The sequence below is a fragment of the Capsicum annuum genome, chromosome 1, assembly GCF_002878395.1.
Source record: "Capsicum annuum cultivar UCD-10X-F1 chromosome 1, UCD10Xv1.1, whole genome shotgun sequence".
Taxonomy (NCBI): Eukaryota; Viridiplantae; Streptophyta; class Magnoliopsida; order Solanales; family Solanaceae; genus Capsicum; species Capsicum annuum.
The window spans coordinates 128,500,300-128,514,642 of record NC_061111.1 but is presented as its reverse complement, the minus strand read 5'-3'; the positions used below and the strand labels follow the sequence as shown (position 1 = coordinate 128,514,642).

At 32.7% G+C, this 14,343-nt stretch overlaps 1 protein-coding gene across 1 annotated transcript; it reads right to left on the bottom strand.

The window, feature by feature from the left end:
• Positions 1–1,011: 1,011 nt before the first annotated feature.
• LOC107879288 (CST complex subunit TEN1) lies at positions 1,012–3,341 on the bottom strand. Its single transcript, XM_016726357.2, has 4 exons — positions 3,067–3,341; positions 2,577–2,709; positions 1,896–2,046; positions 1,012–1,325 (listed from the first exon to the last, which is right to left on the bottom strand). Exons 2-4 carry the CDS (start codon positions 2,672–2,674, stop codon positions 1,224–1,226), a joined length of 351 nt encoding a protein of 116 aa, XP_016581843.1. The 5' UTR covers positions 2,675–2,709; positions 3,067–3,341; the 3' UTR covers positions 1,012–1,223.
• Between the last annotated feature and the right edge of the window lie 11,002 nt (positions 3,342–14,343).

The following is a 14,343-nucleotide window of genomic DNA, read 5'->3' as shown; positions in this document are numbered from 1 at the left end:
TACATTCCAATATTGAAATGATGAACAAACGTTAGAATATATATATATATATATAGCTGTATGAGGAAGCCAAGAGCCAATTGTTCCAGCATGTCGTATATGTATTTGATATCAAGAGAGGCCATTGTCAAGTGTTATTTGCACCTCTATTGTGCATATAGCTACTCCATTTTGCAAAGTAGTTGTAATGTCCCTCTCAAATATGATTGATGTCACAAAATGCATTTCTTTCCTGGACCACACCAAAAGTGCCTCCCCCAAATTAAGGTAACTTTTTCTTTTCTAGCTCACCATTCGATTCTACGAGAATCACTATTGTTCTCACTGACCATTCACGCAACTTACACCTACAACATGTTTGGTGTGTTTTTTGGTTTGCATGACACTAAGACGTGATAAAAAATGAGATAAATAAATAATGTTTTAATACCTATCAAAAAGACATTACAATTGGTCCGAGGAACAACCTATTTAGGAGTAATAACCATGCGAGTTTGACCATGTTCTTACATACAGTTCGGGAGATAAATTATTACAGCGTTTTGGATTCTAAACAGGTAAAGTCAATAGTTTAAAACAGACTTAACATGACGAGATATTAAAATCCACCTCCTAACTACGAAGAAAAAATGATTTAACAACATACAAGAAAAGAATCACGTTTTTTTGCCCAAAAGAAAAAAGTGATATTCAAGGTGCAAAAATTATTGAAAAAAGAACCCGAGGGGCCAACAGTAAAGGCGTAAAAACTAGTCCATTTTGCTTTGGTGTATTGTTAATGCAAAAGACATGTTTCTGGACAGAGAGGACACATAACAAAAGAGTACCCTCTTATCTCCCATACTATTTCACTAGTAAAAAACAATAGACATTCAGAAGTTGCCAATAGGCAACTGATATAATACCACTACTTCCAACATCACCTCTGGACTGCATGCATGCCTTTTAACAAGAATTGAGAAGGAAGACGCATTTTGCAAATTGTACGATAAGGCTTCCCTCTCCAACCACTTCACAAGATAACATCTTTCAAATTAATACATTTTCTGAAGCACATGTTAAAGGTTGGGATTAGTTTGATGGGCAACATCATGCTGTATGACAACCAACCAAACATAATCTTAACAGTCAAGAACGCCCTTTACTATGTTGCTAAAATGATATCTAGCTATTACTTTAGGTAAATTCCCAATGATGATTCCTTCACTAAGGTGTCTAACTTTTCAACGACCAGCTTGAAAATCTCTCAAGAGCTGCAGAGTTTGACGATAAAGATTGAGATCCATTCCATCCATATTTCGTCCAACTCGTGCCTTCAGAATTGCCTGAAATCAGAAATCAATGAGCTGAAATTTTGTATATCACACATCATAAGTAAAATCCCTAGCTACAGTAGCTGATGCCCCTCATACGGTTTAAGGGCAAGAGACAAACAACAAATCAGATTATATAAACAGACAATAAAAACAACAATGTCATAGTGATCTATTGTCGAGTCATATTCTATAATTTCAGTGATTTCTTCATGACCGAAAAATTCATCCAGAGCTAACCCTTTGGGCCAACCATAGCCTTCAAAACTCGGGGATGATGGGTCCGCCCCTCCACCCATCTCCACTTAAACAATGTACTTAGTTTGCTTTGTGCAGGACTCAAACTTGTAATCTAAGACACAAGTTCCTCAACCTTTGCTAATTTCTTCGTGCATCACAAAGATGAGTTTTGATTTTATCATGTAATATCAACATTTACTTCAAATTTTGTATTCCTTTTTCTTGGAATGGGAAGTGGGTGATAACAAGAGATTATAATGGTGTAATATGAAGGCCAAAGGCATGTATGCAGACCAAAGTAAAGCAGCTTGTCCCACAATATGAATATTCAAATTACCATACCTCATGATCAGGTACAAGAAGCAGCTCTCCAATAAACTGGAAGATTGAACCAATGCGAAGATTGAGATTCAAGTGCTGTGTGTCAACTTTCAATGATGCATTTCCATCAACAATCACAGCAATAGCAGTCTCCACATCATACTTTTGGAGCCTAGAAGGAACACAAAGAATAGTCAAGCGTTGTGTTTCAATTTCCTTATGCTTGACAAGCAAGTTCTAGAACCTCATCAGTAACAATATATTTTGTGCGCACAAGTTCAATAGGTAAGAACATGTAAGGAGATAAATTAAGTTGGAATGGAGTTTGTATAGTCTCCAAGTTTGTTTATGAACAAGCATTACCCTAAATGGCTGAACTAAAGAGTAATCCTTTACCTGCTTCAAAGAATTATGAAGAATGACATTTCATAGAATACCATACACATAATATTTTCTTCAAACTCAACTAAACAATGCGATCAAATTATGCAGAAGCTATTTGAAATGATCTTCATTCGTCTTAGATAAAATTTCGGGTGAAAGTAATTTTCATTTACAATAACAAATACATAGACATGGCAGTTCAATTGTATTGGTGATTGTAGATAAAAAGACGAGCAAATGGGAAAAAATGAAGGCAGGAAAACTAATTATCAGAGTGAAGTGTATATTTATCATAAATATGGAAAACCGAGTACTTACTTTCCAGTTACACGAAGAGAGGTCCCATGGTTAAAGTGTGGGGAAGGTGGAACCAGCTCTTCTAAGTTAACCAAAGCACCAGAAGCTACTGTCGCCATTCAAGCAAGGGAAAGAGCAAGCTCCTCTTCCTTACCTACAAATTAATTGTGTCATGCAACAAGGATTTCATAACTTTGGACTACCCCAAAACTGAGTAAATATAGTTTTTATTGCGATAAAACAGCGAGGCAGTCAACTCAAGTCCTAAAATATGATCATCATTAAAAAAAGTAGGTATAATTGTCATGTAAAGCACATTGAGTATGAGTCCTAAGTTTAGTCAATTTGAAATAAGAAATGTAAGTGCGGGCCAACCCAAACCATTCTTTGTCATCCCCAATCGAACAACAATTTGCAATAACCGGCAAATAAAAAGAATCCAATTAGAAAAATGGGGGAATATATTTGGAAAAAGGAAAAGAATGGAATCAGAAAAGAACAAAAGAGTAACCTGAGAGTAGTAATGAGAAGAAGATGATGGCTCCCTTCACACTCCGGATCCCGCCCAATCTTCCACTGTTTTATTTTCTTTTCTATTCTGCTTACACTGATAATTACAATTCTCCCCAAATTGTTCCCTATAGCTCCTTTGTTACTCCGGATAAGGCGTAGTTAACTTCAAAAGTCATTTTGTAAATGAATTTATTTATATTTAATTAGAACAAAATTGCGATAAGAACGTATCTTAAGATTAGTTATTAAGAGATTGTCATCTTAACTTTATCCTACTTGAGCGCTGTGGTATAATTAATCATGTGATAAATAAATTTATCCCATATTTCATTCGAAATAAAATAGTGGAATAACTTATAATAGGATTAGTTATTTTGAAATTGAAATTGTAGTACTTATTATTTTTATTTCATATGGAGAGTGGACTAATAATCTAATTAATCCCAAAATAAATTATTTCCCATTTAAACAAATCCTTCCATTTACACGTACTTACGAAACTCAGTTTTAGATAAAGAAATTACTACATGGAAGAACCCTCACATAGTGAGTGACTTTGATTTTTCGTCCTCCATAAAAAAAAGTTTTAAAATCTAGGGTGTGTTTGGTACGAAGGAAAATGTTTTCTATGGAAAATGTTTTTTTGGAAAATAAGTTGATTTCTTACTTGTTTTCCTATGTTTGGTTGGTGGATAGAAAATATTTTTCGAAAAATATTTTATAATGTTAGGTTGGAAAACGAAAAAATAATTTTCAAAAAATACATTTTAATCTTTAGCTAAAGCATAAAAATACATTTTCGAAAAATATTTTTTGATCTCAAAAAATATTTTTTGGGGTGTGTTCGATATGAAGGAGGAGATATATTTTTTTTAAAAATAAGTTGTTTCTTACTTATATTTAGGGGTGAGCATTTAGTTTGTTCGGTTTGATTGTTGAATATCGGTACGGTTTTTTGATTTTCGGATTGGCGAAAATAACAATCATAACCAAACCAAAATTATTTCGGTTTGGTTCGGTTTGGTTTTTACAGATTCGATTCAGTTATTTCGTATTTTTATTTCGATTTTGAAGATTAAAGTAGTGACCATTTAAAATTGGTGATTTTTCTAGAAAAATAATCTTTTTTCAAACTTATTTTTATTCTCAAATATAATTAATTCAACATGAATGAAATAATCATAAATATCGACTTCGCCGAGTCATCACCGTTGGCGTGACGACAATGGCCGCACGCGACAGCGACTGTCGACAGCAGTGACAAACTGAGCAAACAAACTGAGAAAACGACTGCAACTTTCGTTGGCGATGTTGAAATTTCAAATGAACTGAGGATGGATGAGCGTCATTGCAGCCTTCACGTTACTATTACGGTCAAAAGCAAAACAACATATTAGGATTTAGGTTTACTAAATGATTATAATTTATATATTTATATGTTATATTAGATTATATTATATTTTTATTAAATTTACATATAGTATGAAATATATATATATATATATATATATATAAATTATAATGTATTATTTATATAATTTTGATTTTTCGGTTTATCTGATTTTTTTTTGAAATTTCGAAAACCAAACCTATTAACCAAATTTCTAAAATTTGAAATCAAAACCAATTCGAAAAATCGAAAAACCAAACCAAAATTAAATTTCGATTCAATTTTTTGATTTTTTCTATTTAAACCAAAATATGCCCAACCCTACTTATATTTGTGTGTTCGTTATGCAAATTGGATAAGTATATGTTTTCTAAAAGTATTTGTATATATTTAACAAAAGACTGAGAACGAATATGATAAAAAGGGTGGGATAAGAAAATAATTTTGAATGGTAGGGGTTGGGGTTGGGGTTGGGGTTGGGGTGGGAGATTGAGGGTCGGAGTAAGGATGGGTGATTTTGAGAGTTGTATGAATATTTCAATTTAATAATGATGTTGAAAGAGAGTTCTGAAAAATATTTTTCTTACTTTTTGAAGGGAAGTCATTTTCCTTAGTTTTAAGAAAAATGAGTTGATTTGAAAAATATTTTCCAAAACTTGTAAGCCAACCAAACAGGAGAAAACTGGAAAACATTTTCTTCATACCAAACACACCCCTAGTCTCTGTTATGAAATAACTAAGAATAAAGAAGAACAAGAGAAGAGAGAGAATAGAGAGTAATTCTTATTTCTATTGAGGAGTAATATACAATGAAGAAAACACTTCTATTTATATGATAAATTTACTCTTAGTTTCTCTTTAAAAGACATAAACTTCAAATCCTGATAGATATCAGCTAGATTTTGATAGATCTTATATATATTCTGGATAAACATTCACTATAATGTAAATACATTTATAACAAATCCCTTGAATATCTAATTAATAGATAGTGTGCCTCGTTAAAACTTTACTAGAAAAAACCCAGTGAAAAAAAAAATCTAGTGAAGGAAAAAGAGTACACATCTCTAACGACTAACAATACACATATAGGTTGCCTCATTAAAAACCTTAAAAGAAAAACCCAGTGGGACAAAACCTCATAAGAGAAAAAGAGTACAACGCATATTAACTCTCCCTGATGAGAACATCAATGAACTTTTGCATCCCGATCTTGTGCACCATCTTCTTGAAAGTTGTAATTGGAGGAGACTTGGTGTGGTGAATAAATCAGCCACATTATCACTTGAACGAATCTGTTGCACGTTAATATCACCATTCTTTTGTAGCTCATGTATGTAGAAAAGCTTTGATAAAGTGTGCTTAGTTCTATCTCATTTTATGAATCCTCTATTTAGATCTGTTATGCATGTTGCATTACCTTCATATAAAATTGTAACGCCCCGTATTTTTCCTAGTTCAATTTAATGTTGAGAATGTCAAGCGATGGCCTCAAGAGAGAATAACTTTTCATACATATAGACTTTTTCAGATTTAGACCCTCCAATGTGTAGGACTTTGAATTAGCTTTCCAACAATATAAGATTCGCCTAAATTCGATACCCGAGTAAGAAGTTATGGCTATTTTAAGTTTTCATCGTAAAAACACCATGATTTGCGCCCTTAACGCATCGCGGAGAAGTGTAAAATCACAATTGTCAATTTTTAGTGAGATTCTGCGATTTTGGCGCATCGCAGAGAAGTCCAAATTTTCAGTTGTCTATTTCTAGTAGACCCACGCAATGTTGGCACGTCGCGCTAGTAGCCAAAATGGCACTCTAAAGGGGTAACACGATGGTGGCACGTCGCGGAGGAAACCCAGTTCCTATTTGTCAATTTTCAGTGAGCCACCGCGATAGTGGCACGTCGCGGTGGCCACTCAGTTCGAAAAATGTTGTTTTTTCAGTTCCGTTTAAATATTAAAAAAGGTATTGTGGTCAATCCCCAAGGCCTCAATCCGTCTTAAATAAAGAATTAAGCATATTCCAAAGCACTTTATGCTTATTTCATCAATTCTCTCTCAAAACAAAACCCTAGATCATCAAACTTTCTCTCCAAGAAAACCCAATTTCTCCATTAATTCTTCAAGGAAATTCAAGATTAAGGATTCTCAATTCAAGAATTCTAAGAATTCATCTCCAAAGCATCAATAAGGATCCAAGATTCAAGTCTAAGCATCTAGTTCATCAATTGAGGTATGTGAGATTTTTCAACAAGGATAATCCTTTCATTCTTGTGCCCAGAACTTATTTTAATTACAAATTTACTGAATTTTTATGCGATTTTCCATGAAATTAAAGTTAGGGTTTACACCCAATATTGCTATTTATGAAATTATGAGATTTCAAGGGATTTAGAAGTTGAATTGCATGTTTATGTTCATATTTTCATGCATATTGCAAAAATTTCCAAATTTTAAGTTGATTTATAAATGTTTACATTACCAAGCATGAATATTATGATGTTTTAACATGAGTTTGATGCATGGGTCATTAAGCCCTAATTAAAGATTGTTATTTCAAGATTGATTGTGCTATGAGCACTTTATGACTAGACTCTTTTCAGACTATTGATAAAGATTTGACCTTTTGGTCTCAAGAATAGATATGAAATCCACTTTATAGATTTAGCTTTACAAATATACAGTTGGTTTTCATTATAAACTACTATACTATTTTAAAAGTGGATTTCCATCAGAATGAGCATACAAATTTAATGGGAGTAGTATTTAGCACCGAGATGGGTACGTTACTACGGTTCCATACCCTAGAACTACGTGCCAACGTAGGATTTAGATTGTTCCCACTTCTACGTGGATGATAGATATGTGATCACTTAGATAAGTTATACTCTCTGGCAATAGTATGACTCCTCTCCCCAACGTGAGGATTCCTCCTTAGGGAGACAAAAACATTGGACTCCATAAATGCTCACATGGTTTATGTCGGTTAGAAGAATCTCCCATGCAAAATAAGTTTTCAGATTTCTAAACCCTTAAGATAAAGTATTTTCTCTATAGCTTTAAAGTTCTTGAGTTTAAAATATTGCTTTACATAAGCCTTCAGATATAGACTTACAAATTTTACTTAGCTTGTATGATTTGAGAATAAGAATAGAATACAGATTTTAGAACTAAGTGTAATGGCTCACAAGATTTATACTATATGCTTTATTGTTCATAATTTATGATCTTCAATTTTCAGATTATTCCAGCTTTTGTGAGTCATTTACCTTTAGCATGCATGATTTTATAAATTGTGATGATATTGCTTACTTATTGCATTCACCCCCTTATGCTTAGTACATTCTGAAAGTACTGATCCACATATACGTCAATGTGCTACATTGTTTCATAATGTAGGTTCAGGTGCTCAATCTCAACAAAGTGAGTGATTTTCGAGCATCTCATCTACATCTCTGCAGTTGGTGAGTCCTCATTATTCGGGGACTTAGCTATTCAGATTTTCAGTTTATTAGTAGATGATTCAGTATTCATTTCAGACAGTTTGAGTCAGCTGGGGCATGTCCTAGTGACTCTCTAGATTTAGTTAGTAGAGGTTTTTCGGACTACTAGATTCAGTTTTAGATTTTTAGTTGCAGTATTTAGATTTTCAGTATTTGCCTTGTCAGATTGATGAGATTAGTATTTTTAGATATACTCAGATAATTCAGATAGTTTTTCCGCATATATTTTGATTTTATATTCATATCCGCCTATTTTGAGATTCGGATTTAGTAGAAGGCAACTAGGGTTAGCTCAGGACTACTTGTAGTTCGAAGCACCGCGTGGCATCCCGAAAATCAGATTTTGGGGCGTTACAAAAATCATGGGTACTTTATCGCATTTCAAACAATATTTTTCTCAAATGAGATGCATCATGAAACTCAACCATACACGTTCTCGACTGGCTTCATGAATAACTATTACCTCAGTATGATTTGATGAAGTGCTAGATAGACGGCTTTGTATATCTCTAAGATATGGTAGTACCACCACATATGAACACATAACCTGTTTGAGACCGAGCTTTATGTGGGTCAGATAAGTACCCAACATCAGCATGACCAATAAGATCGGGACTGCAATCTTGCTAACAAACTAACTGAAAAGCCTATATTAAGCCTTGTAGTATTTGCAAGATACATGAGTGCACCAATTGCACTAAGATATGGTACTTCATAACCAATTCAATTCGATATATTTCTCATGTCATCAAACAATTTATTATTTTTGACAACTCTCTAAGAGTTTCAATAATTTTCAAGTAATAAGTTTATACAATATAAGGATTATAAATAAGTTTCCTAGAAACTTTTATATGCTTCAAATAGTTTGAATCCTTAAAAAGTTTTTATATAAATTTTGTCAAGTGACAATATTCAACATTTCATATGTGACATCTTCAAGTGCCTGGACTGCAAATCAAATAAACTTTACGCTTACCAAAATGCATCCTTTCATGTCACTTGATAAATATTTCTATAGAATTCAGATCCTCATAATCTTTTATAATATTGTGCCAATATTGTATCAAAGATATTGTTGATATATCATCTCGTATCGGTTCACAGTGTGACCTAACATTTTAAGATCCGATCACTTCATTATTTTCAAGTACTTGAACCTCTCATAAGGTTTCATGAAGTGTTATGTTGTAGACTCTTTCAAGAACACATTGCCTTTTTATTATGATTATTTACTCTACACATTGCCTTCTTATTATGATTATTTGCTCCTTATTCTTTTCAAGGATTATTTCATTTAGGACCGATTAGTTTATCATGCTTCATGCATGCGTAGACTCTATCCTTAAAGAGCGCAAAATAAGAGCACTTGTAGCTTAAATATGATACAAAATTTGAGTCAACAGATGCTTCCGACGTTTGACTTGAATTATCTTTTCAATGGGGATCTGATGATAATTTCTAACATATTTCATAGCTACTTATAATCTCTCTCTTATGTTAGGAAAACTAACATTCATCCTCCATTTTCTTTGAGGAATCCATCTTTGTGTATCATGGTATATTCATTAATTGTACAATATGATGAAATAGTTGGTTCCTGACCTGAACCAATTGAGAGGAAAGAAATAATCATAATTTATTGGTCTAATGCATACAAGTGTTATTGTATGCAACATATCATATTTCAGACCAACACATGATGTTTTGTTCTCGTTAGCAATGATTTAACTATTTATCAAAAGCACTCAATGCCAAATCAGAGGGATGGCCTTGGCTCAGCGGTAAGCTTGCTTACCGTGGTGTGCCAGGGTCGGGGGTTCGAAACGCCCCTCCAGCGAAGCTGGGGTGAGGGCGCGTAGGTCAGGCCCGGAGTGGTCCCCCCCTCCCGACACCTACGGAGTAGGTATGAACCGGGTCGTCCCACTCAATGCCAAATCATTATCATCAAGTTTAATTGTCTTGATTACACATGTCACACCCCTTTTTCGCTCGCAGGGCCAAATCGAAGGGTTTTTTCAATTAAAGTGACGGTTTTGAATAGGAATTATTTTTATCATTTTTAGAGTCGCCATTTAGAATTGAGTTATGGTGTTCTAAGTCACCTTTTAAAATCCCTAATCAAAAGGAAATGAATCTTTATTATGGTATGCAAAAACAGAAGGTCGGGTAAAGAATTCTATTTACCGAGGGAAAGGTAGGCACCCCTCGAGTCCCGTGGTTCTAGCACGACCGCTTTTATTGATTTGTCTTGACTTAAAAAATTATTTTAAATTATGTTTAGGCGTATCTATATATTTTATATTAATTTTTTTATAAAAAATATTTGTCAAGGTGCATTATTTTATCCTTGAATTATTTTAAATATCTCAGAAAGATGTGTATGCCGCATTCTTAATTAAGATGAATATTTTAAACATGTCTAAAATTTGCCTAACATTAAAAGCTTGCCTACCCAAAGTGCTACCTAGTCTTTTCATTAAACTTTAACAAAATTTATTTAAAATAATTATTTAATTTAACGATATAATTATCAAGATAATGTAATTATAGAGATTTATGGATGACTGTAATTAAAATTCCATAAAACTACACCTTATGTACATACATATCAATATACACCTTATTTAAATACATATCAATATACACCTGCACATTATCAAACCGAATAATTTATATGCTCTCACATATTTATTTATTTATTTATTTATTTATTTATTTATTTATTTTTGACACATAATTCTCATACACTACTCCTCCATTTTTCCAATTTTTCATAAACATACAAAATTCATGTCTTCAAACCTCCATTAACATTACCTCTAAATTCACTTATTACACCATTTTAATTTATAGTAAAATCCACACACCGTCACAACAACACCTGTTAATCCAATATTCACACACACAATTCCATCGCATATTCCCACCCTCACTATCATCACCTCGTACTTCATTTTTCTCTTGGAATTCACACATACACGAAAAAAATCCATATACTTATCCCCTCAATTTATGACAATTCACAAAAATATCGACACCGATAAAGGAAAAAAACAGAGAGCTCATTTCCAGAATCGGGTTTTATTTTGAATTTGAATGATGGTGGTCAGAATCGACGTCGGATTGCCGGCAGATCTGGTGGTCATTCCCGTGAAGAAGATGGTTTGGTCGGCGTTTTTTGCCAGCGGCGGTGGCAACGGGACCACTTGGTTCGTTGCTCACACTGCTGGTGTTTTTTTCGGTGGGCAGCAGCTAGTTTTAGTCGGTGAAATTCGGCTTTGGGTTGATTGGTCACCGAATTTTATGAGCTTTCCAGCAAGATTTCGACTAAACTTAACGGGGCTCGCCGGATCGGATTCACTGTCTGTTATTATTATTATTATATATATTTTTTATTTTTCTCACTCTCAAATCCCATTTTTGATTACTGAATTTAAACCATTTACACTATTTACCATGTGTTGTGTATGCACTGTAAATATGTATTCCGATGATAACTGTGCATGTATCAGTGTATGTATCATATTGTAGAAGAAAATACAGTATGTAATGGTGTGTACAGTACATTCATGTGTGAGTGCTAATTCAATTGAGATAATACATCAAAACCCCCTGAACTTGTTAGCAAAACTTACTTTTGATCCTCACAGCTGACGTGTATTTATCCCCCTTATGAACTTAAAAGTGTATTATTTTACCCCCTTAACAGCTGATGTGGCAAAAAAAAAAAAAAAGGTGTGTTTTAGTGAAAAAAAAAGTATAAAACTTTTTTAGTGGGGCCCACTTTAATATTTTTAAACATTATTTTTTCCCCTTCTTCCTTACACCCCACCACCCCCATTTCTTCTTCTTCCTTTATTTTTTTTCACTTCTATTCACCAAAATCTTCAATCAAATACACAATAATAAAAAACATAAATTATATAATAAATAAACTTTCCTATAAAGATCAAGAATCAACAAATTAAATCTCAAAAATACATAAAAATCAATTCTTTAAGGTATTGTTCTCCAAGATTTTGCTAAATTTCAACACCCAAAAAATTCAAAGAGCATCAAATCATAGAAAAAAGAAATTCTAAATTTTTAACCATTATTTTTTTTTCCTTTAAAATTTTCAAATCTCAGAAATCACTACACTTAAACAACATGAGAAAGAAGAGATCAATAGCATCGCAACTAACTTGTTCAAATGTGTATTGCTTTATCACAGTGAAATTATAGTTTTTTCACAAATCAAGATATTGGAACAATATTTATCAACCTTATTCCTTCAACCAAGTTTACAAGCTAATTATAACCATGGAATTTAGTAGGAAAACAAATTTTACAAATTTTTAACCTTATTCAATTTAACCAAAAATTCTGATCGACGAACTTCCTCGGAGCACCTTCGACGGAATTCTTCTCCAGAAAACATTGAAACCAGTAATCAAAATCAGTCGTAGTCGTCCATCATCGTTGTTGCTATTCCGACGATGGAGGTCAATTGTTCATGGAAGGAGGAGGAAGAAGAAAGAGGAATGGGATTTGTGGAGCAGAGGTTAGTTGTTGTTCATAGGAGGAGGAAGAAGAAGGAGGAGGAATGGGCGAGGGTGGAGGTGGGGGTGAGGGGGACTGTTTGAAGAAGAAGAAAAAGAAGAAGAAGAAGGAGAAGGAGAAATCGTGGGATGGGGTTAAGGGGGCGGGGGGCTGAAGAAGAAGGAGGAAAGGGAGGGGGTTTTATATATATATATATATATATATATATATATATTTCTTTTTTACAAAAATATATAAAAATAGTATGTGTGTGGAATTACTTTTTTTTTACAAAAAATTATAATTTCTTATGTGGCACTGATTTGGCAATGACATGGCACTGACGTGGCTCATATTGGGGTGTGTGTACTTCACTCTCCGCAGTGAGAGTGGTATAATTTTTTAGGGGGGTTAAAAATTCACTTTAATGTTATTAAGGGGGTATATAATTGCCCGATTAGTTTAGGGTTTAAAGTAAGTTTTGGCCACAAGTTCAGGGGTGTTTCGATGTATTATCTCAATTCAATACAATACATAAATAATATCATATATTAAATCATGGAATCATTAACATAATTATGAATATGATTTGATTCACTAAAATTTTCATACAATAAATAATATGAAATTAAAATAGAACCTGATAATGAATTAAAACAGAAATTCGAATGTCGTCACCGAAAACTTCGAAAGGAACTCCAACTTTTGAATCCCCAGTCTTTTCTTCTTTATTTTTACCTCTGCTTTTCTTTTTTGCTTTACTTGTTTCCTCACTTTTTCCTCTCTATTTTTCTCTGTTATCTGATCAAAGTGTGATACAGTGTTTGATGGTATGTAAAAGTACGTTCTTTTTTCTAGGGGTTGAGGGAGTCCTTAAATACAGGGACTTTGGGGGGGAACGATTACATCAGATAGGATAGAAATTTTTAAATTTTGAATCTTTTTTTATAGAAGATAATAATAATAATAAGTAAAAAAAATATAATAATAAAAAATTAATTTTTAAATTTAATAAATATAATAAAAGTTTATAAATAGCCGAAAATAAGTATAATTAAGATAATACTAAAACTACTAGCTTATTTATTTAAAATTTTAAAAGAAAAATATTTTTATTTTTTTTATTATTTTTAAAATAATAAAAAATAAAATAAAAAAAGTAAAATATTCCTAAATGTAATTTTATTTATTTAATTATTTTTAAATAAAAATTTATTAAATATGAAATAAGAGTTAAAATAATGTAGGGACAAATGTAAATATTTAATACTGAAAAATATTTATATTAAACTCGGGGAGGGTTAAAAATTATATGTCTACATTTTGCCCCTCTTTGTGTGAAATCTCGAAGAGTTTTCATACAAAGAAGTAGACAAAGAAGTGATTTTTGATCCTCTAATTACTAGAAAAGTGAGGATAAAATAAAATAAAATAAAAGATGTGATCCAGTCCTGATTTTGGACCGCCTAAATATCCTGGATTATAAGAAAATCAGGTCACATATAGTTCAAAGGTAAAATGATGAGAGAACAAGTTAAATACCGAGTGAGGTTCCGTCGAGTTTTCGATTTCTGACTTTCTACTTTTACATTGAAATGAATAACAAAAAATAAAATGAAGATACAAGTGAACGATCCTATCTATGCTGCTTTTCTAGAATCTTGACTTGAATCTTCATGACTTCTCAAATGGTGAGATAGTCGTTATTCTGAGTTGAACTTGAAACACGAAATGTTCCTTCTCGTTGGCTTTTGGCGTTAGAAAGAAACTTGATAATTGATTTATTCTTTAAACTTTTCTCTAACTTGAACTTGACAATCTTCACCCTATTCTTCAGGCGGGCTCCTGAACTTGCAA